Here is a 25,527-nt window from a genome sequence, read left to right as displayed (position 1 = left end):
TAGCTGTCCGTGAGAGCGCCAGTGATACTGTTTGTTAGAGGTCAAGCGACGTAGCAAGGTATGGGATGAGCTATATTAGATTCAAATACAAATTTAATTGTCGAAGTATCAACACAAAATGTCTACGACGTACATGTCTATGTTTATTCTTTTAAGGTGTGATGCTGCTGCTGTTGACCACTCTTAAGTACTAAGCCAACATCAGCAGCGGTTGCTTGTTTATTAATGAATAACGCCAAATGGATCAGCACTGGTAGCCTATAAATGCACTGATAGTGTTTCAGCTGCATCTAAAGTATATTATTACCATTACCATCTTTACTTAGGAGAATAGCATGTTGAATCCTACCTACTGTTTCATCTCATTTTACCTCTTCTGCTATAACTGTAAGAATATCTCTATGAATCACAAAGAAAGTTCAAAATTGCATCCACGATGTACAGTGGCCTGTGTCACAATTCCAGAAGTTGGCTTACAAGCAGCCGATACGAAAGTGTGAAATATCGGAAGACCAGGAAGTATAGGCAGAAAAAGTAGAGGGTTATTAATAAGTACACCAATTATCTGTCTGTATTATGAAGACGATAAATCTATACATTCTGCTGAACTTCCGTCAACCTCACCTGACGTTTAATAGAACTGCTGCCAAAATCGTGACGTTGAGCACGTTAGTTGCTTCTCTGTAGTTGAGATTTCCGCAGTTTGCTACCAAAGATACTACTTATGGAAAGCGGGGATTTTACCTGCTGGAATGTCTTCCTGCAACCCTCTAACAGTTATCCCTGCCTAGCACAAATTACAACGGAAGTATGAATGCCTAACTAATCTGTCAGTTGGGTGATACACATCAGTAATCTGCTGAAGACCAGTTTTCATTAGTAATAGAAATCTTAAGACACGTATTAACAATCATAATTTAGAGAAAAAATTTTCTTATAATGGTTGACACAAAAATTTTAGGAAACTATACGCCATTAAGTTGTAAAAGATTGGTGTTGATTTGATAAGCTGGCACGTTCAAGAACATTGTACTTCTGGAGTTTCAGACTGATGAATGTGTCACTAAACAAGCATCAGATTAGTGTGTTACATTGTCGGTTAGTGGTGATGCCGTCACTGTGCTTTGTTCATGTGTTTGTGATGTTTTAGGTAAGTGATGATGGCAGTGCTGCATACACTTAAGGTCCTGACAAACAAGCATCTTTTCTTGCTGGTTAGCACTAGTGGTACTACACAAAACCTCATTTATAATGATATAATACAATAAAAATGTAGCGAGTCAGGCTGAATCTGACAGTGGTACTGTACATGGACATGTTTGCGAGGTTTGTTGTGCTATATTCTAGATAAATGGTTATATGGAAGTGTTCATGAGCATTGTATGTGTTGTGTTCTAGACTGTGGTGTGGGGGGGGGGGGGGGGAAGTGGGGGGGAGAGATGGTGCTCTATATGGATAAGTTCGTGAGCATTATACACTCCTGGAAATTGAAATAAGAACACCGTGAATTCATTGTCCCAGGAAGGGGAAACTTTATTGACACATTCCTGGGGTCAGATACATCACGTGATCACACTGACAGAACCACAGGCACATAGACACAGGCAACAGAGCATGCACAATGTCGGCACTAGTACAGTGTATATGCACCTTTCGCAGCAATGAAGGCTGCTATTCTTCCATGGAGACGATCGTAGAGATGCTGGATGTAGTCCTGTGGAACGGCTTGCCATGCCATTTCCACCTGGCGCCTCAGTTGGACCAGCGTTCGTGCTGGACGTGCAGACCGCGTGAGACGACGCTTCATCCAGTCCCAAACATGCTCAATGGGGGACAGATCCGGAGATCTTGCTGGCCAGGGTAGTTGACTTACACCTTCTAGAGCACGTTGGGTGGCACGGGATACATGCGGACGTGCATTGTCCTGTTGGAACAGCAAGTTCCCTTGCCGGTCTAGGAATGGTAGAACGATGGGTTCGATGACGGTTTGGATGTACCGTGCACTATTCAGTGTCCCCTCGACGATCACCAGTGGTGCACGGCCAGTGTAGGAGATCGCTCCCCACACCATGATGCCGGGTGTTGGCCCTGTGTGCCTCGGTCGTATGCAGTCCTGATTGTGGCGCTCACCTGCATGGCGCCAAACACGCATACGACCATCATTGGCACCAAGGCAGAAGCGACTCTCATCGCTGAAGACGACACGTCTCCATTCGTCCCTCCATTCACGCCTGTCGCGACACCACTGGAGGCGGGCTACACGATGTTGGGGCGTGAGCGGAAGACGGCCTAACGGTGTGCGGGACCGTAGCCCAGCTTCATGGAGACGGTTGCGAATGGTCCTCGCCGATACCCCAGGAGCAACAGTGTCCCTAATTTGCTGGGAAGTGGCGGTGCGGTCCCCTACGGCACTGCGTAGGATCCTACGGTCTTGGCGTGCATCCGTGCGTCGCTGCGGTCCGTTTCCCAGGTCGACGGGCACGTGCACCTTCCGCCGACCACTGGCGACAACATCGATGTACTGTGGAGACCTCACGCCCCACGTGTTGAGCAATTCGGCGGTACGTCCACCCGGCCTCCTGCATGCCCACTATACGCCCTCGCTCAAAGTCCGTCAACTGCACATACGGTTCACGTCCACGCTGTCGCGGCATGCTACCAGTGTTAAAGACTGCGATGGAGCTCCGTATGCCACGGCAAACTGGCTGACACTGACGGCGGCGGTGCACAAATGCTGCGCAGCTAGCGCCATTCGACGGCCAACACCGCGGTTCCTGGTGTGTCCGCTGTGCCGTGCGTGTGACCATTGCTTGTACAGCCCTCTCGCAGTGTCCGGAGCAAGTATGGTGGGTCTGACACACCGGTGTCAATGTGTTCTTTTTTCCATTTCCAGGAGTGTATGTATGTTATGTTCTGGACAGGTGGTGATTGTGGCACGGTACACAGGCATGGTCGTGAGCATCGTGTGTAATGTGTTCCAGACCAGTGTTGATGGCAATGCTGTACACAAACATGTTCGTAAGCATCGTACATTTTATGTTCCAGACAGGTGGCACTGTACATGAGCATGATTGTGACCATTGTGTGTGTTATGTTGTGCTGTAGATGGCTGTGACGGCGCTCTACACGAGCATATTCGTGAGAATTGAGTTTGTTATGTTGTAGGTTGGTGGTGATGGCAGCGCTTTACACAGGCATGTTCATAAGCATCGTACGAACGCGCCATGCAACGCCCGTCTCGATGCAGGGTGAGCTGGAGTTTGCAGCTCGCTTCTTCTTCATTGTGGTCACTGACGCCGCCTGCTGGGCGCCACTCATCACTTTCCGAGCCCTCGCCATGTTCAGCTTCCACATTCCCAGTTAGTACTCACTACGTCTGTCTTAAAAAAAAACTTCACGCAAATTGATGCACAGAATTCCAAGTAATTCCGCGCTAGCATGAAGCTACAGCCAACCACATACACAAAACTTTGGTGTCAATAAATTTGTTATTATTTAATAGTAAGTAAAAATATTGTTCCACTTTACTAAGTAATTCTTCTACGAGCACAATTTTACTTTCCTACTGTTACACTTTAGTATCATGAAAAACCCCGAAGACATAAATGTGAAGGCCCTACACGAGAAGCTGCCTTTCGAATGATAGCCTCAATTCCTTACTCACTCTCTTCTGGAATCATGTAAAGCCGAGGTGACAATGATATACAGATGGTTGTGAAAAATTAACTCACCATGAAACATACATCAGAAATAAATTAAGTCTAGTCCACAAAGAATCGATAGTGATTCCAAAAAATGTTTAAGTATATCGAACAATAAAATTTACTTTCCCAGAATCAGTAGTTGGAGGTCTTAACATGTGTCAGGAATGACGTGTTCACAGTTTGTTTTCATAAGGAATACATTCCAAATACCATTTCTTAAAGTCTGAAACTCAGCTGTATTGTTTGCTGAATGAACGTCAGGAGAACACTGTAAACTGAGGAAATTTTAGATACATAAAGCAGGCAACGGGTAGAATTCATGAGCAGTCCGGTAGATACAGAACAGGCCAAAGTGGAGTTCAGCAAAGACCAAGGTGGTGATAGGTACGATTGCAGGCAAGAAGCATAATATCGGCACGAAAATCAAACCAAACAAACACCAAGATACAACAGAGGATGCATGTATGAGCCCCATGAGTCCATGAGCCTTACTAGCTTCCAAAGGCCCCAGCCGTAGCGGGCAATGGAAGAGGAGTGTGTCGACGCCGTCATCGTCGCTCCTTAGCCGAATCACTTCCTGAATTCGGTAATTTTATTACGAGATAGCCCCGTCGGCGACGTGTAACCGCACTGTTGGTCTGATAATATACATTCTGGCGATCACCGTCTATATTCAGTGTCGCGGTATTTGTCTGTAAAAACCACTTCATTTGGAGGTAATGCCATATCTCGATTTATAAAGCTAGTACAGCTTTTAACATGGATGCTTATATACACCCGTAGAACCAAGACCGCTTGTGACAGTAACATACAGAAGTTGTTGCGATCGTGTTTTCTAACATCTGGCGGTCTGTAAGAAGATTAGGCCTCTCTTTCTAAGACACAGTGGCTCCACTCGCAAGAAAAACTTATGAGACATGTCCATCCATCGTTGATTTTCGGTCAGTATTATTTCGTATCGCTAGCAAGTAGTATTATACTTAGTAGTAGAGGGTGCATGATAGGTTCGCCTTGAGCATCAGGCTTGTAAAGTATGTATTTGAGTTCTGACATGTGCAAAGCAAATGATTATGTCCAGTCGTAAGGAAGGTATGGATTTGACGTGCAATACTGTGACAGCAAAGGGAAGGGTATGTCAAGTCATAAGAATGGTACATATATTTCTATTTCCAAAGCTACAGCTGTCATCAGCAGGGTGTATTTCCGATACTTCGCTCGTTGTCGAATGTCGTTCAACTGAGACCGAAATCGTAGCATTTAATTGTAAGTATAGCGATCAAATATGTATGCGGCCGATTTCGTAGGACGATCCTGTCTATTCATGATTGTCGCGGCGGCGGCGGTAGCCTGTGGCTGGAGTGATTCACGTTTCCCGCTAACGACAGGCGCCGTCCAAATGAATATGCCTGTTGGGATGCAGGAATGTAGTTGACTTAACCATGTCGTCCTCTAGACGGCCAAATAGCGGACTGATACTTGGTATGTGTTGGACAGGTTTCGTGATCATGCGGAAATTTGAGAAGATTCAATATCGACATGTGTTTGCGCTGGGCCATTATTCCCTCCCATGTAAATTGTCCGATTGACTGCTTCTTCACATTTCCCGCCTTCATTCGATTGAAAGAAGATTGTGGTGCATGTTGAGTGCATCTAGCAGGTGAACACCTTAGTTGACTGTAAATTCTAAGGATGATTTAGAATCTGTTATATCATCGACATCGGTATTCACGAGTGGAAATATCAGTTTCCTCTACTGTTTTCGAGTTTTCACGTATAGGTCTTTGCAGACGGGATAAGTTTCTAGTTACTCAATGATTTACAGAACCCTACAACTCGCTAAAGTTTAGGGTTTACAGAGAAATAATTCCCTGTCAATATCTTCGGAATTATGTTGCGTGAGCGATACTGCTATGCAAGCGATATTGCTATGTGCTTGATATCAAGAAGTATCATGTGAATAGTATAATATTCTGGTTCAAATGGCTCTGAACAATATGAGACTTAAAATTGGAGGTCATCAGTCCCCTAGAACTTAGAACTACTTAAACCTAACTAACCTAAGGACATCACACACATCCATGCCTGAGGCAGGATTCGAACCTGCGACCGTAGCGGTCGCACAGTTCCAGACTGAAACGCCTAGAACTGCTCAGCCAGACCGGCTGGCTAATGTTCTGGCAAACCATGTGAAAATACATGTGTTCTTGTAATCCCAGGATCTGGAGATGGGTGAAGAAGGTAAACAAGCAAGCAAATAGGTCAGAGCCACAAACAGTGACGCCTTTGTGTCGAGGGGAACCGACCCCGACTTTGAACAACAGTTCTGAGAGTGACTTCAGTCCACTGAGGGAGGTCTGGTCACAAATTGGGAGTGGATGACTGCCTGACCTCGTGGGAAATATCTAGAGCAGTGAGGAGTATACCTACGGTGAATGTGCTTATACTGTCTGTCTTCGTGGTATATGTACAAGTGTCTGGCAGTCGATAGCTATATGCGTGATGCAAAAGGGACGATTTTGTATGGCGCAGGATAAGTATTGTATGTTTACTACATCGACATGGTACACAGTGATATAGTGTCGAGTTGGAGATCGGTTTCACGCCCTAATAGTAAGGTTTCCGTCCTCAATGGCAGAGCAGTGTAATTGAGTAAGAGGGTTTCGTTATTTGACGATCTGTAGGTCACTTTGCAAGGTTTAATTGTCGGTGCAATATGGCAATCTGTACAAAATAGTTTTTTGCCACTGAAAGTCTCGTCTACAGAAATAAAAAGAAGGTGGACAGTGCTTACCCACCGATGGCATCAGTAATTTGGCGGGTAAATTCGGTAGGAGCCAAAGATAATGCTCAATTCATTCACAAGATATCCTTTGTGCTGGGACATAGGAGTCTCTACATAGTGCTGAGAACGTTCGCGTTTTGGAGATGTTTGTTGAAACCAGGACTTAACGATTTCCAGGAAGGGTAACACATGATGGATGGGGTGCTATGTTAGGACCGTCAGGAGGAATTCATTCGGCGTTATTCTGCACTACTTTCGTAAACAGGTTCTGTTAGGACAAGAATTTGCGTGCAGACAAGCTGAGACATCATGAAAGCTCCTACAAAAGCGAGCATTAACTATTTCTGTGAGTCTTTACAATTTTCGAGAGGTCGACTTGTTTCTTATTTACATAGCCATGTGACGTCTGTACAACACTGAGAAACTTTTAGATGGTGGGTGGTCACGCAAACATTTCACGGCGTTGCGTCAGCCATGCTGGGTAGTTAAACATGCGTGCATGGCTAGATGCAGCTCTCATGTCCCATTAGGATCGCTATTTAAAATGCTCAAATATTCAAATGTGTGTGAATTACTAAGGGACGAAACTGCTGAAGTTATCTGTCCCTACACTTACACGTTACTTGAACTACCTTTAACTAACTTACACTAAGAACACCACACTCACACATGCCTGAGGGAGGACTCGGACCTCCGGCGGGAGGGGTGGCACAATCCTTGATATGGCACCTCAAACTACGCAGCCACTCCAAGCAGCCTCTGTGCTATTCTCGGAACAATTGGAGCAGATTTCTGTAGGGTGGCCTGTGACATCAGTACCCACAGGTAGAGAGGTATCGCCCTAGCAATGGTAAACACATATGCATGGCCCAGAGGGTGACTTTGCTCTTATTTACATAGACATGTGACGTCAGTGTAACACTCGAAGAAATGTATCTGTTGATGCAACTGTCACCTGCTAGCTGCCGTCGACAGCGGCCTGACTGCAATAGCTCTTGCAACTGTATTCGTCTGTCCATTGGTGGCTCATGGCTTCAGCACATGCACATGTTGGAACAGTTCGCTGAGGGTGATCTGCTATGCAAACATCTCGCTGGAACACAGGTAGAAAGGACATGTCATTGCACCAGAAATGGTGCCTAGATAGATACATGTTTCGAAAGGAATTTCTCAGGTGTCAAGTATGAAAGGGATGCCGCTGCCACGTGCTCACAGGACCTGAACTGACGCCTCCACGTGGTTCGGCAGCTGATGCCACGTCACCATTTCACGGGGGCTGACGGCACACCCCAACTCCTGGGGCATGTGCGGAGTTGGCGGCTTAGGCGTCAGGCATCGGGTGGCAGGATGTGTTTTTTATTAGCAATCTTTTGTTTAAACTATATTCCATCCATTTCACCAACAAAAAGCATGCTGTGAATTAAAAAAAAAAAAGCACATACATGTGAAGAATATCGATTTAATTAATTTGCATAAATTTTGTTTATCAATGTAGTGTTAGCGGTACAATTGTTAAGGAGATGGTTTGTGTGAGTGGATGACATGTATCAGAGCAGCAGGTTAAATGCAAAACACTATGTTAATTTGCATAATTTTTATGTAAAATGGATGACATGTAGCAGAGCAGCAGGTTAAATGCAAAACACTATGTTAATTTGCATAATTTTTATGTAAAATGCAGTACAATAGTTTAGAGGGATGCGTGACAAAGAAGAATGCGCCAGAAATGGCGTTCAAAAGCATGTGAAATTCGAAGAGTGTACCAGAAAATGGTGAGAGGCCTTAACTAATTACTTAATTTGGTATCAAAGGTCATACAATAGTTTAAGGTAATGGGAGTGACATGGAAAACCACTTAACAGAACAATAGGTTAAGTGCCAACAACGGGCCAAAAATTTGGTTAAGACACCCAGAGCGCAGTGCCGAAAATTAGGTTATGCAACATGTTTGCCCCATGTAATTACTTCTTACGAGGGGCGTTCAGAAAGTAAGGTCCGATCGGTCGCGAAATGGAAACGACTATGAAAATCCGATAAACCTTTGCACAGATGTGTTGGGTAGTGTCTCTAGTATAACCCCAGTTAGCATCACGTCGCTCTTCTCATTTCTGAGCTCGCAGTGAGTGCGTAAAGATGTCTAGAAAATAGTGTCTGCCGCCAAGTACGAGGGCCTGGTGAGAAATTTCGCCTGAAGCTATGCAGCTAACATTACATAACTGTCGTGCTGTTTCTTCTTCAAGACAATTCTCAACCGCATTCTGCAGGGGCAATGAAGATGCTCCTGCATCGTTTTCAAATGGAAATGTTAGATTACCCACAATACAGTCCGCAATTGTCTCCCCCTGAGTTTCATCTCTGGTCACATGAACCGCTGTCTTTGAAGACAACATTTTGACACAGACAACGAGATGTAGGCCAGCGTGAAGAATTGGCGGAAAGCACTGGCGGCTACCTTCTATGATGAGGCTATTGAAAAGTTGGTACAACGCTATGACAAAAGTCTAAGTCAGAACGGCGACTACGTAGAGAAGTAGCTGAAAGGTGTAGCTAATTGTTAGAAGTAAAACATTTCTGATGTTCACTGTGGTTTCAATTTGGCAATCAATCGGAGCTTACTTTCTGAACAGGCCTCGTACAAGACCTACATCTTTCCAAACAGCTAAGAACGATGAGCAAGAGATTTCCAATCCCTGCAAACTGAATTTCTTATAAATAAACAACGTTCCCTAGAATTTCCTGTTACGAGATCCTTCCTCTCCACCACTGAGCTACAAGTTTCCATATATTCTGTACATTGTCTTCAATCCCCTAACATGCCACACATTGTCTAAATTGATTAAACAATATTCCATACAGTGCAATCGAATTCCCTCCAAGTGACCGATCAACTGAGTCTTCCCCCCCCCCCCCACCCCCAATTTCTGGGAGGCATGGTGGGAATGGAGAGGGGCTTACCAGAGGGAAATAGGTTAATTAATTGATTAATTTAATTAGGTAGTCAATGAAACTGATCAGAGTGAAAGGGGCTATTCCAATAACTCAGACCTGAAAGTGTACTTGTGGCAGCGATGGGGACGAGGTGGGTTGGAGGTTTCCTGAGGGGGGAGGCGAGTTGAAGGGGAGAGGGAACAGGTGAAAGACCTGTCAGTCAAAAGGAAGGATCCTTTTAGCAGAACAATAGGTTAAGTACCTGTCAATCAAATGAGAACAACATGTTTGCCCCAGAGTGCATATTTCCCCTGATGTGGACAACCTGCCCTAACAAAATGCATCAGAACCTAGTTTGCCCTTCTACTAATGCAACATATGCTAATCATGACTTCGTCACTGTATGCAGAGCATACAGCAAGGGTATAAAAAAACTTAATTCCTTATAGTAGCATGTGTATCTGCGTTGACTTGCTGGAATACATTTCTATGAATGTAATGTATAGGTTGCCCACCTTTTGTCCACCAACTCTTCTTTTCAGAAAGGCGACAGTGTGTTGGCAGAAGAAAAACTGATATTGTTTTATCATTTTCTAAGCTGAGTACAGTTTAAATTACACTTTTTGTCGAAGTGACTGGTCCTTTCCGAGCTAGATCATCTTCAGATCCAAAGTTGCCTGTCACCGGCATTGGCTAGTGGGCAACTTCAAAATGACTGTATTTGTACTACGTCGATACAAGCAGATAATAAAACAGACAACAAGAGAAACAAATCGTCAATTACGATGCTTTCTCAATAGTATTGAATAGTGTTTAACGTCACTTCGAGTTCATTTATTTTTTGTGTAGAAGATAGTTATCCCAAAGATAGCCTTGCATTAGGACCATTAATGGAGGCACTGATGAGGTAGATATAGCAAAACAATGAAGACCAGTTGTTTCCAGACGCTAAACAGTTTGGTCTTTTGTTGAAGTCATGACGAGATTATATGTATTCGAAGTAGTGAGTGGCGTGTAAGCAAAGAACATGAGGCATGTCCTAACACGACATTTGTTGGGTTGCTCAAAGTTAACTAACTATGCACATGAGGCGCTGTATCAAACATACATTCTGATAATATCGTTCATGGCCTCCCAGAATCATTCAGCATTTTTACTGCCTGAGCTGTTTGAAAATAGGTGCCGACGGATTGAATAAATGGAAATTTCACTTCCTGTGGAAATGTGCTCACAAATTTTCAAGGGGGAAGTTTTCTGCACGAATTGATATTAATCATTTGAACAGTCCGTAGTTTTTTTCCATACTGTGTAGCCATTTATCACTTTTATTTAACATAGTAATGCTGTATAGAAAGATTAAATATTCACTGCTAAGAAATCTAATGGATTCTCATCACGGGCAGAGTTTCGAACTGTCTGTTTTAAGTGTGTTTTTGATAAAGCGTTTGTAACAGTTTTGCAGAAAGCTTTTAGTTGTGCGCCATACACCAATTTTTAATTTATCCATCTTAACTAAAGTATGTACAGGATGTGCCACTTTGAAGTGGCAGCGACGGGGAAGAGGTCTGTAATGACATCGTCATAGATCGGACGTTGTATCATTATTTTCCTACTTTATTCTGTTTGACGCCTGCCATTCGCTAAAACACTCAGCTTCACTGAGGTGTTCTGGGAACAATGCTGCATAGCATGAACATCAGTTAAAACAGCACGAACAAGACTGGCTGTTATAATCTTCTCAATGACACATCGAAAAGGTTCCAAACGACAGGAAACAGATATCATTTGCGAGAACGAGGGCCACAAACTGCAACTGGTTTTTCCCTGTGCTTTGAACTGCTGTTGGGATTGTTTGTTTATCATGTTGAATGCGTCCTCCTGGCTTACACACAGACTGCACATGACTTTCCCTTCCATTACTTCCCAAGGGGCACCATTTTCTCCCTACGTTCGAATTACCACTTTTGCTTCAGTTTTTCCATGATAAATAATACTTGTGGGGCGGCGGGTGGAATCATGTCAATTTTATGTTGTTTATATAAATGTTAGGTTTGTAGAATGTTAAACCAGTTCCTATTATTTAGAATGTTATTTATGCTGTCTTTCGCCGTTCTCAACACTGGCTCTCTAACTACAATATTGGCAACCAGAAAGTGATTAACAAAACGTGAAGCCTGTAATTAGAATTCCTAGTGCCCACTTCATCTGAGAATACACTTATAGTTACAGCTTATAGCTCTGATGATTTAGGAGATTGTCTGGGATTTATAATCAAAAACGGTCGTGAAAAAACGTTCTGTATTCTGAAAGTCACAGATGAAAACAAAAGAATCCACACAATCTAACTAACAGAGCAGTTCAGAGTCTAATGCGCTGATGCAACTATAAATGTCCAAATTAAATGTTTAAATGAATGCTCGCCATAATTTGATGATTAGGTTCATCAAACGTCACGCTAAATAATGGTAGAATGTTTGTCCCGCGGCGGCACGTGAAAATACGACAATACGCAAACTGAAGATCGATAATTAAAGTCATCCCAGAATTAACACTTCACTCGAAAATGATTTCATGGTACGCGTATCCCAAGTAACTTAATACGGCATCTGAGGCTGTTTGTAGCAATGATACCGACGCTACGCGACTCCCGACACAGATGGCGTGCTATTCAGCGTCTGGAGAGAACTGGGGCCTTTTTTCCTCGCGCAGCGTTCTTATATATAAAGCCGCGGTGCGGACGGCTAAGGGAATGCCTGATCAAATCGGCTCTCCCGACTAGCCGTTGGGCTAGTAATGCACCACTTTAAGTCATTGAATAAATCATAGCTTCTTTTGCTGATGGCCGATGAAGCTCTCAATTTAAATGTGCATTCAGCACACGGGTAAGTAATCATAATAGAAGTTTGACGTGGCTAAGTTAAATATTTTGGGCGAGATAATTAATTTAATTACACTACACACAGTAGATGAGCTCTGAACCTACCCTTTGGAGATACGCTATCGCTATAGTTTTACAGTTATTGAGTTGAAACTTCTCACATCTTTATGGTTATAGCGGATCTCCCTTCTACTTAAATTTAAACATCCTAGCCTTATTTATTAGCCTACTTAATCTATCTTGCTTCCTTAAGTTTTAAGACAACAACCAGAAAATTATGAATTTCAACTAAAATCTTAATTTGTGAGATCCAAAGTACTGTTTCTATTAAATTATTATTGAAAAGGAACCTAAGTATAAATTTTTAAATCTCTAGCTCTTTTCTGTTGCGCCAATGATTTTTACAGAAAAACGTCCAAATTTCGAAAATGGTTAAAATTATTGAACTGACATTCAACACATGTTGATTTAGTATTACTCCTGACATGCTAGAAACATTTTAGGTTATTCACTTGATTTTTAAAGTATTGCGCAACCTTTATGACGTCAGAGCTAGTTACAGCGGACTGGCTGGCACACAATGGAAAGAGTGATGTGAATTTACTACGGCGTGAGTAGGCTGCTTACCTACATACTGACAACTCTTCAGTAACAGAAGTTTGTCGAACTGACAGCAAAACTGAGTCTTCATAAGAACAGCACTTCCTACTTATTAGTAAGGTCGATTCGATTTGCTCCCCACGCTCTGCAGTTATAACCGAGTGAGGTGGCGCACTGGCCAAGCTACAGGACATATATTTTGGACTAGTGGGCACAAATCCCTGTCTGACTCTCAAAATTTAGGATTTCCGCATTCTCCATAGATCAATTAAGGTGAATATCGAGACGGTCTCTTTGAAGAGTACACAACCGTTTCCCTTCACCATGTCTGTCCTATGCAACTTGCGCTCTCCCTGTAAAGACATCATCTTAGCCACAATTTTAATCTGAAACTTTTTTGTCGATGGCGACGCAAACCTTATTTCAAAATTTGACTCCATGAGGACCAAGGTGACCCATGTACATAAGCGAAGATCGTTGTCTAGCTAACTATGAGCACTGTCAAACAGGAAACAAATAAAAAGCTGTAGCCACAGTCGCAGATGAGCGAACGAGTCAACTTTCATCCAAAGCGTATTTGAAGCTACGGCTTTGGCTAAATTCCCAGTGATTGTAGCCTAAGTTGTGTAATAATGGTTTATGGCTCCGTATCTTCCCAACCACATCTACTTCTTCGTTCACTTTAATGTCTGAAAGATATGTTAAATCCATTGGCATTCTAACCAAACCACAAAGGTGTAAGTGGTGCTACGCCGGGGCGAACGAGAGGCCTGCCTGCCCTTAGGATTTCCACCAGCGTGTACTGCATGCTGTGAAGTGGAGACTGCGTGTAGCTGATGGGCAGGTTTGGCTCTGCGACATATGGTGGGACAGGATGGCCTTGGAGCCAGTGAGGTTCAGCTGGTATACAGGATCTGCTGGTGTTAAGACCAAGAGTGATGTAGGCAGTGGTGATGCTTCCACTTCAATCCAGTTCCAGTAATCATCAAGAACGTCTGCTAGGAACTGTGGCTGTGAGAGCACGAATGGATGAGCTACCTTGTCAAATGTGTTTGATAAGCACTGACTTCTCAGACTTCTGATAGACACTGCGTCTAGTGATGGGTCAACCGTCTGCCGTTGCCTACAACTAAAAATGTCTGTCGGTTACATTCTCCAAAGACCGAGGCAGAAATCAATCTCTGAGGGCCACCAAACATGTGTAATAAGAAGTGGGTGCCTCCGTGGAATAGTGGCCACTGGACTGGTACTACTACTCACAAGGGTCAGCAAATCAAGTCCAGTAAGTACTGGTGGTGACGTCCTATCTCGGCACAGTGCGGTTTTGCACCAGAGTTGAGCAGTAAGCTATCCAAAGCTTCATAAAGGTACCTTCTTCGGATACAATTTTCCTTGCTTTCTTCGTCTGTATTCCGAATGTATGGACAAATGACTGGACGTATGAATGGGATGTCGGACGAATGGGAGTGGTCATCAGGCGCTTAATGTAATTTCTGTGACAGAACGTTTCATACTCTGCTGAAAAACTGTGGCTCATTGCCAGATGCTGTGGTACAAAGAGCGCTTTCTGCTAAAAAATTCTTTTCCAGTTATAGAACGGTGGTTCTGGCTATGCTGGACCACGTGTTATAACAAACAGAAAATTAGAAAGGGCATCAATGTCCATGAATCACATCACATCCAAACCAAGCATCCGTTGAGTCTTCACGAACATGTTCCAATGGCTTTAGCCAAATGAAGTACTTCTGTGCCAGGTTGGACTGATTTGTTACATGTGGTGGTCACACGTGGACTGCTTGGCCAGGTTCCACCCTGATGCCTGCCCAGTAGACAAGACGCCAGGTGAGAGTCTTCCTCTTTTGTATCCCCAGTGAACATGGTGCAGTAACTGGAAGATTTTTGGACAAAAGGACTTAGGGAAGGCGACCCTGGATTCTGGTGACTGTTGCCAGCATCAAGAAGTCGTGATAGTCTTTCAAGCAATAATGGAAAGTAAGATCTTGTTCTCCAATTCATTGACGCGTCTCGCATAGCTGTCCATGCTTGATTTCACTCTGACTGAACTACTCGACGGAGTGGTTAAGACACTAAACTCGAATTCAGGAAGGCAAAACTCAATTCACGTTCCGTCATCTTCATTGAAGTTTCCCTAGTTTCCCTATACTGATTAAAGCAAAGGTCGAGACAATTTCTTTGAAGATAATACCGCCGGTATCTCACACATCACTTCACTCTCCGAATTTGTGCTCCGTTTCTAATGACTTCGTACTAGACGAGACGTATAAACCTTCACTTTCCACTTTTTTATGTCTTCCATCAGCTTTTATTTGACAGCTAGGCACTCGCTTCGTTTAAATTTGATATACTACTCCCCTCCACTTTCGAAGAAACTTTCTGAGAACAGTATTGAATATGATGAATTCTTTCCACCCATCAGTATTTTCTGCGGTATAAATCAAACTTACCTAGCACTTAGCCACTTTCTGTGTTTGTGTTATAAGTCACTAACATCCTCCATAGAGATGCGTATTTGCTGTTGGCTCACGTAGTACGTAATAATTCCCTGAATCGAAAAGTTCAGGTATATTTGATTTTCTTTTATTATTTATTTATTTATTTTCGAGTCTTTAGTCTTCCGGCTGCTTTAATGCAGCCTTCTTTTAATTCCTTTGTCGTGTTAACCTTGCACCCATCATCCTCAATTATTTGCTGGATGTAATCCTATCTCTGTCTTCCCCTACAGTTTTTACACTCTTCAGCTCACTAACGTACCATGGAAGTTATTCCTTAAAGTATTGACAAATTTCCTATCATCCTGTCCCTTCTTCTTGTCAGTGTATATGTTCTATTCTTCACCGATACTGCGGAGAAACTTCTCTTTTCTTGTCTTTACAGTCCACTTTATTTTCAACATTCTTCAATAGCACTCTTCTTTTCCGGTTTTACATCAGTCCACGATTCACTTCCGTACAATACCGTTCTCCAAACGTACGTACATTGCCAGAAATTTCTTCCTCAAATTAAGTCTGATGATTGATACTAGGTGACATCTTTTGCCCAGGAATGCCCTCTTTGCCTGTGATATTGTACTCTTTATGTCCTTCTTGCCTATGCATCATGTGTTATCTTGATTCCAAGATAGTACTATCTATTCACTACGCCTATTTTATGGTCACAAATTTTGACGCAAAATTTTTTGTTAATCTCACTTCTCCTTCTCCTCATGAGTTTCGTCTTTCTTCGGTTTACTCTCAGTCCATATTCTGTATTCATTTGACTGTTCATTGCATTCAGCTGGTACTGCAATTCGTCCTCACTTTGACTTAGGATAGCAATGTCATCTTTTATTTCCACCATTGCTTCTTCAATGTGTAGACTCAGTAGTAGAGGCGAAAGACTTCATCCATATCTTACACCTTTTCTAATCCGATCACTTCGTTCTTGATCTTCCATTCTTATTGTTTCCTCTTGGTTCTTGTACATATTGTATATTACCCATTTTCTCTCTAGTTTACTCCTGTTTTTCGCCGAACAGCAACATTTTACATTTTCGAAAGCTTTTTCTAGGCTGAAAAATCATATGAATGTGTCTTCATTTCTCCACGTCTTATTTCCACTATCAAGCGTGGTATCAGAATTGTCTCTTTGGTGTCTTTACCTTTTTGAAAGCCAAACTCATTGCCGTCAAACAGATTCTAGATTTTCTTTTCCATTCTTCTACATATCATTACTGTCAGCAACTTGGATGCATTAGCTGTTACGCTGATTGTGCGACAGTTCTCGCACTTACCCGCCCTTGCTATCTTCGGAATTGTGAGGATGGCGTTATTCCTTAAGTTTGATGTTATGTTTCCAGTCTAATACATTCGATATAGCAACTTGAACATTCGTTTGGCTGCCACTTCCTCCGGTGATTTTAGAAATTCCGAAGCATGCTAGAAAAAATAATACATTTCTCTTGTTAGTGGCTATCCTAATAAAGTACTCAAGTTACTTTCCGGATAATACTCTTAGTACAAAGTCACAAAAATCTAAACGTGTGCAACCATAAGAACACAGCCAGAAAATTGATGTATTTATGATCACGGAATTTGCACGCGATATTTTCCCCCAAAATGAGTTGACCCGTTTTCAGGGCTACACTCTTCTAGGGAAGGATCTCTAATTATTTTTCATTGTCCATACATCTATAAGAATTGTGAGTTAGAAGAAAGCCTTGGAAATGCAACACACCAATATGAAACATAGCCACATTTTGTGCACATCTTTCAGCTGTTTTGAATGAAAAGTAAACTAAACTGTCCCAATCTCAAAAAGTTTCACCCATTTAACATGAGTGGCGAGTAGCTCGTCCACTCAGCATTCTTAAACTTTCTGGTTGAGACGAAGACAGGATAGCGCTATGTACGGAATGCATCACCCGCACAGCATCGAAAAGCGTTTCTCCGTGAGGACATACTGGAATGCAGTACTGTAGCAGCTGCAGCGTTCAACTCTTAGAGGCGGAGAAATTACCATCATATCTACACACCACAGTTCGATTCCCAGTCGCTTCACGTAAATATTCTTTTTGCGACGAGACCTACATCTGATCTTTCCTTCTGTGATTGTGTCGACTGAGCCAGTTCCCCGTCACTCCTTCGCCAATAATATCATTAATCAAATTAACTGAACTTATCAAAAAACTATCTCAGTACAACAGCAAAAAAGGCATTTCTCAAAATTTGTTATCATCGAATACAGGTTAAAGAGCTGCAAAGTGTTTTTCTGAAGTTATTTGTCTGGAGTGTAGAATTATAGGTAATTGAAACGCGGAGGTTTAACAACTGAAACTAGAAGAGAATAGAACTTTTGGAAATGTGGTACTGCAAAAGAATGCTGAAGATCATATGGACAGAGTGGGTAACTAATGCATAAGTGCTGAATCAAAATGAGTAGTGAAGAAATTTATGGGACAACTTGGCTAAAAGAAGGAATAGTTTGATAGGACACATCCTGAAGCATCAAGGAAACATCAGTTTGGTGATGGAGGCTTGACTACAGCTGGCTTGACTACAGTAAGCAAGCTCAAACGAATCTAGGTTGCAGTAACTATGCAGAGGTGAAGAGGCTTGAACAGAACGTATTAGCTTGGAGAGTTGCATCAAACAAGTCTTTTGTGAATTCGGCTAAAAATATCGATGTTTGAATGCTTTATCATCTTCCTTGCAATTTTTTACATTGGATTGTCTACCAAATTAAGCTACAAGTTTTATTATGTGTGTTTGTTTGTATCATCTTGTTGTTGGCTGATTATTTTAATATTTGAGGAATGAGTGACATTCTTCTAAAAAATAGCCGAATGGTATGTAGTCGTAGTGGTTATATTTTTGTAAATTACAAATCTCTTTCCAGAATGCCAACAAGTCCTACACTACACAGGTCCTCACTCTCCTCTGAGCTACTATTATAGCACCTCGTCATTGAATATAAATCACTGGAATTTACTACAAAAAAATAAGGAAATATTCTTTTAAAAAGAATTATAATCATAAACTTCTTCTTTTTCCTCTTCAAAGTCGATTACATACTCAAGCAACGAGCGTTGGAAATGATTCGAGAATAGCATATTGCCGTCTTGCGACAGGTTGTAGAGGAACGGGTTTGCGTTTGCCTTCCTCTAACTTGTTACGAAGTATCAAGTATGTATTTGTATCACGTGGATGCCTGCTAAGAGTGTTGTGCAGTTTAGAGTCGTATTTGAATTGTTATGGATTAGTATGGAATGAAAGTAAAGGAGCGTGGGAGACCAATTGCTAGTGTATTGCACAACATTCCTAAACAACAGTAACGGACGCGCAGTTAATGTGATGGTCTACGGTTTCACTCTACCATTTTCTCTTCCATCTGACGATCAGGACCTTTACTCCCAAATTTTCTCTTTTTCTACCAGACAAGTACTGGTGTGACCGAAAGACCGGTTACATCCAAGTCGAGTGCCACTGAACCAGTTGCTATTAAAGCTGTTCTCAGGATGGAAAGCGTCTACGAATAATAACTCTGAGCATCAGTATTCCTCCTGAGACAAATCCAAACCTTCTTTACGAGATTCAGGTCTGGAGATGGAACCAGCCTCTAAATGTGCGTAACAGATCGTTGTACAGATACTACTGTGGTCGACCTTTGTCGTCACGTTGTATAGAACTACCAGCTATAGCACCACCATAAGAACGTCTGTCAGCAGGCAGGATGCCATCTCCTTAGGATTGTGCAGACACTATTCGTTGAGCAACTATGTGGAGAGCTGTCTGTAAAAGTGTGCCACCCCACTGACGCAGCCTCGACCGAAGGCGCTATTTTCTCTAATGTGAACAAAAATTAGTTCCGTTTTATCTAGAAATCAAAATGGGGTTGGTGTCACTTTACAAGGTAGCTCTTCCGTCTCCCGTGAGGTCAACAGACCTTCATTGAACTGTAGGCTATTACCCACGTTGGCATTTATATTGCAAGTGCGTCCTCTTTCTACGAGTGGCGAGTGGGCGCTTCGTGTGCATACCACCTTCACGGAGCCTTCTGCATATCTTAAACTATGAGCAAGAGAGATGGCGAAATGGTAACACAATTGACCCTCATTCGGGATGGCGGCGGTTCAGATTCACGCCCAGCCATTCAAATTTAGGTTTTCCGTTGTTTCCGTAAGACTCAAATGTCTGGACGTTCCCAGTGAAGAGGATACATCAGATTTCCACCGCCTTCCTTCTCGAATCCGAGGGTGTGCTTCATCTACAACGACTTCGTTGTCAACGGGTGTTAATTCCTCATCTACCTCAGTTAACATTTCCAGTGGTTGCAACAAAGGCAGATCGTAAATGACCGTCGATAGCGGTCCAATTAATTTAGGGCATGACTGCACATATCGGTCGGCGCGCGTCGTAGCATTTCACACCCGTTGTCTGATGTTTCCAGATACTGAAACAATAGTTACAAATTGTTGTCAGGTGCTTTATATAATAGAGTGGTAATCACATAATCACCTTTTCACAAATGCCAGACTTTACGTGCCTTCAGCCTGGCAGTGATCCAGGTATCCCGTCTCCACAGCAGTAACTCCATCTCACTCTCAACCTAGTAATTACACGGTCCAGTCACATTAATTCTACCACCTGTCAAAAACCCGAATAAACACCTTTTGCAGGGTGGATGTGCAGGGAGAGAGTCTGTGAGGCTCTGGAAGTTACCGACAGGGAGGTGGAACGATGCCGGCCCCAGTGTCATGACCAGCTGCACTAGGTTTCTCATAGCGCAAACAGCCCTATCAAGGTGGTCGATTGGGATTAAATCCGGAGTTTCGTGGCCAGGGGAGTACGGTAAACTCATCCTGATGCTCTTTGAACGACCCACGTACACTACCAGATGTTTGATACGTTGCGTTGTCCTACCGGTACATGCTATCGTGCCGAGGAAAAACCAAACTGCATTTAGGGGTGGACGTGATACTCAAGGATAGATAGATACTTGTGTTGATCAATTGTGCCTTCCAGAATGACGCGTTCACCCAGGGAATGACACGAAAACATTCCCCAGACCATAACACTCCCTCCTCTGGCCTGGATCCTGATTGTTCCAGGGCCGTACACGTCTGGCCGATTGACTATAAACGTGATTCACCTGTCACCACCCAGTTGCGGTATTGGCGTGCAAATTCGAGCTTTCCTCACCGATAAACAGCACTCAGCATGGGTGCATGTACCAGGTGCCTGCTCCGGAGGTCCATATACAGCAACGTTCGCTGAGCGGTCGCTGAGGAGATACTGTTAGTAGCCTCTAGGTTCATATGGGCGGTCATTTGCTCAACACTTGCAGGTCTGTTCGCCCGTACACGTCTCCGGTGCCGTCGTTCACCCGTATCATCTATGGTCCGTGGTACACCACAGTTGCCTCGGCGCCGATTTTGAATAGCACAGTTTTGGCATGCACGGCATACTTTAATCACATCGGCACGCGAACAGTTTACAATCTTAGCTATTTCGGGAATGCTTCCACCCTTGGTCCGCAAGCCAATGATCAAGCCCTTTTGGACGTCAGACAAAACGCTCCGTTTCCGCATAACAACAACACTCCACCTCTTTTCGCACCTCTCCGACACGCTTTATATACCCTTCACCTTTAGTGCTACCACCTGCCGTCTGTGAGTAGTTATTGCACGTTGACGTCGAACATAGGCGGTGATCACATTAATGTAATTGGATCGTGTAACTTCTCAATACAGGAGTTACCGATTAAAAGCAGCGTCGGTATGGAAGTGGCGGTTTTATGAATCACTACTCTGATAAGAAAATAACTTTGTACTACGTTTACTCTTGGTATCGCTGGTTTTTTTTTTCTTAGTGGATGAAATCGGTATTTTTTATATATGGTATGCTTATCCGCAGCTTTTATAAATTACTCTCTGCCTCGTGATGACTGGGTGTTGTGTGATGTTCTTAAGTTGGTTAGTTTTAAGTAGTTCTAAGTTCTAGGGGACTGATGACCATAGATCTTAAGTCCCATAGTGCTCAGAGTCATTTCATTATAAATTTCCTGAAAGGCATAGTGATTCCATCGAAGTTGCAGCTATCTGCTCTTTGTTAATACGAGACTATCATGCTTTCAGAACTTGTCCCTACACGTAGCTACTTCCAAGAGGAAATTATATGCGGAAAGGTAACCTGTCTGTGGCGACCTATCTTGCAAGAAGCCTAGGAAACACTTTGACAGAACATTTGGAGAATAAATTATTCTGACAAAATAAATGAATGGGTAAGGTAATCTATTATCGGTGTCACCTAGACGATCGCCTCATCCTCTACAATGAAAAAAAAGAAAATGGCGAAAGTAATTGATGTCGTCGAAAACCATTGGCTTCAGTATTGAACATGGTACAGTCAAGAGCGTATACGTCTTGGACGTAGAAATGAACCACAATCGACCGCATAATACGTAAGTCCTAATATCAGCCATTAGCACACAAATACGTTTTCACTCAATGGCAGATTGTGCCAGTAGACTTCAAACCATCCAATAAGACTATGAAAACTGCATTAAACATGATTAATACTGCAATCATTAATCATGGCTACAAACTATAAATAGTTGACTGAATAAAGAAGGAAACAAAAACCATCTAGGTGGAAGAAATAATAGTAGGCTATAAAGAAGGTCATTATGAGATTCATTCTACTGCCTTAGCTATGTAAAAACCGTGATAAAATGGGCTATGTATTCCAAGGCACAAATCTCAAAATTAGATTTTGAGCAGATAATACAGCAGTAACCAACATGATACACAAAATAAATAATACGCAATAATACGATCATGTGACATAATAAAACTAAGTTCAGCCACTCTAACATGCTTTTTCATTGATCTCAGAGGACAAAAACCAACCATAAATTATGAATAACAATAAAAGCGAAAACTACGTTTATGCATTCAATAGGAATCTAACAGAAAATAAACACTACACAGTAGTTATTAGTACTAACCTTCAAATTCTTCACAGAGTACGAAAAGGATATACTGGGTGTTTAGAAACAGTCTGAAAAGCTTGTAAGGGTGTTGTAAGACAGGTTGCGCTGAGAAATAATTGTTCAAAAAAAAATTCGATACGTTGTGCCATTACCGACTTATTTAGCATTGAAGTTAGCCAAACAGGCAGTTGCACGCGCAAATTCATGTGGCCCACCAGCATTGCTGAGCAACGTTAATCAAAAAGTTAACTTCGCTAATCATAAACCCGTTACTAAATAACTTAACTTAGTTGCGCGTTAAGGCGTTACTTTACAGGAGATTTATCAGAAGTTAAAGTTAATTGTTAACTCTTCAACGTGGTGAAATGAACCTGCCTTCACTGTTTCTTCAAACTGTACAGACAGTGATTTATGTGTTCTCCTTATGTGTTGCTCCATATTGTTAAGGCTGAAGTGTGAGCCCCAATTGTTGATGTTTTCCGGGCAAGAACAGTTTACAATCGATAGGTATTTGTTCTCCCGATTTGTATATAAAATTAACGTAATCACGTATATGTTGCCACCGATTTTCATCAGTTATCGAGCTACAATCCAGTTCCATATTTTAGTCTCCGCAGTCAATACACGAACAGAAAATAGTTTTTAACGCAGACTCAGTAAACAAACAACAATAAACAGCCTACGCCTATATAATTATTTTCGGTCACACTCGATTGCTTACATCAATCGCGCGCACCCCGGAGTAGCCGTACACCTGCGTGATCCGAACATGACTTCCGCGGGTAGCGTGGCGTCATTTTTGTCATAAGTGGTAGGTACACAAATAAACGATTAACGGACTCGAAGAAAGTTAACGGTAGTTACATAATCCGTTAATTTTTTAATTAAATTAAAATTTAATCCGTTATTTGAAAAGTGAATTTTGTTAATTAACGATTAACGGATTAAGGGCTTGTGCCCAGCTATGACCGTCATATACAATTAGTTTCAATTGTTCTCATAGCACAGACGATAGCGCATGGATTTCTCAGACTTCGGATCGGGTTCCATCATTACTACCCTCCCATGTCCAATTTTTGTAACGCTCTCCTGTTCCACTTCAGGAAACGGTTTCGCGACACCGATTCTAGCACGCCTCTAGAATTTGCTCGAGCAACGAACTGAGTGGCTAACTTCAATACTAATTAACTCGGAAACGGAGCATCGTATCGAAATTTTTCTTAACAATATCTCTCAGAAAACCCTACCTGTAACACACTTACAAGCTTCCAGTCTGTTTCTGACCATCCCCTATATGTACATTTGGCCAAACAACCACAAAACATTCAGAATCAACAGACAGCACTGCAGAACAAAAGATATATAAAAAACTTCACTAGAATTCTGCAAGATACGTATAAAAAATTAAAACACAATTCGAGACCTTTCTCATTGCTAATGGGGAGGGGCATTTTGTAATTAAAGAAAAAGGCGTGGACTCGGTAAGAAAAAACAGATAATTTCAGTGGATATTTAATAGTATCCATCACACAGATGCACACCACAGACTTTTTTTAGCTGCTACAAAAACTTCGAGTAAAAGCAACGGCGCTCCAAGTTTAGCTGCAGGATGTGCACTGGTCGCGCCGTACCTGTCGCTGTTGATAGTTGAGGTCAGGCCGCTAATTTTGAAACATCTGTCGACGTCGTCTCTTCAACTAGCAGTAATATCATGGCTTACACCACAAGTCTGACGCAAGCTCTTACCAGCGTAGCCTTCTTTTATTCCAGAGTTAGAGAGTCTTTCGTATGACTTTTGACCGGACACGCGCAGACCACAGGTTTCTCTGGCCCCTGTCGAAGAATGTTGCGTAACCTTCGAAACAATACAAGCGCTTTGCCTGTTAACATTCATAAAAAAAGTGAAAATAGATGGAATGAGTCAAATAGATTTCAGACTTTTCTCACCAAACTCACGTAAAGTATACTTAGTCTTCAAGTGAATTTTATCCATAATGGATGCAGCTGAACTCTGTGACTGTTCCTTTACAGGAAGTAGAATAATAATCGCTACCAGCCACAATAGAAGGTGGTTTTATTTAAGCACGACCAGTTCCCTCTTCATGGTGGTTTTAGATTCAATTACATGTTATGGTGACTAAATAGATCCAACTGAAACAATTGAAAGTTGCTAAGCGACATGTGTTGTAAAGTAATGTAGTACTTACATTCAGCTGGAGTTTCCATGTCGCCTCCACACTATATTCATCACATTTTATAAAAAAATATCTCGATTTTTTACACATCAACTGTATATTGTAATCATGGTAAATATTGGTACTTCCATGTTATGCCTTTGATACCGTAGGTGTTAGCAACTTCAGAAGTACATACACTCACAACATCTAACGTGTTTACATAGAAAAACAGAGGTTATCGCCAAAGATGTTAGATTTCAATGGTCGTGGGCCATAGCCTCTGTTCCCCTATGAAAACACGTTAGATGTTGTGAATGTACGTGTTTCTGAAGTTATGAACACCTGCTGTATGAAATGCAGTACCAGTATATACCATGAAGTATGATATAGAGTTAATGTGTAGAAATGGCGTTATTTTTGTGAAAAATATGATGAATGTAATGTGAAAACGGCATGGATATTCCAGTTGTATGAAAGTACTATAATGCTTTACAACACATTGCGCTTAACAACGTTCAACTGTTTCAGTTCACTCTATTTAGTCGTCATCACTTTATTTGTTTTTTATTTAAACACTGATCTCAAACACTGAGCACTGGAACATGTAATTGAATGTAAAACCGCCTGAAGATGGGCATAAGCCCGAAACCGATGGTGCATCAAATAAAGTCACCTTCTTTTGTGACTAGTAGCAGTTATTACTCTGTATCATACATACTCTTCTATGGGGCGACTTGAGGTTCACATTTTTGCCGAATTGTTTAGTGTTGTTGTATCTACACAATCAACACTGGACAAAAGAGTCACTGCAATGGCGTATAGAACAATTTTACGTAGGACTGAACTTACGTTGACTTCCTCATTATTCGTATTCGAATATCACACTAATTGTCTCCACTGGATGCCTGTAAACAGATGTGACGTGTAGGTGATCGAATTGAATCTACGTAGTTCGAATGTCTTTCAATG

At 42.1% G+C, this 25,527-nt stretch overlaps 1 protein-coding gene across 1 annotated transcript in view; it reads left to right on the top strand.

Annotated features, from left to right (window-relative positions):
- Positions 1 to 25,527, top strand: part of LOC124723077 (relaxin receptor 1) — a 414,738-nt gene that overhangs the window by 348,768 nt on the left and 40,443 nt on the right. Inside the window, exon 17 of the mRNA XM_047248253.1 lies at positions 3,166 to 3,359. Within this exon, the coding sequence (XP_047104209.1) occupies positions 3,166 to 3,359 (194 nt within the window). The remainder of the gene's footprint in view (positions 1 to 3,165; positions 3,360 to 25,527) is intronic.

The sequence above is a fragment of the Schistocerca piceifrons genome, chromosome X, assembly GCF_021461385.2.
Source record: "Schistocerca piceifrons isolate TAMUIC-IGC-003096 chromosome X, iqSchPice1.1, whole genome shotgun sequence".
Lineage (NCBI taxonomy): Eukaryota > Metazoa > Arthropoda > Insecta > Orthoptera > Acrididae > Schistocerca > Schistocerca piceifrons.
Note: the sequence above shows the minus strand (reverse complement) of the source record. Positions and strands in the feature narration are given on the sequence as shown.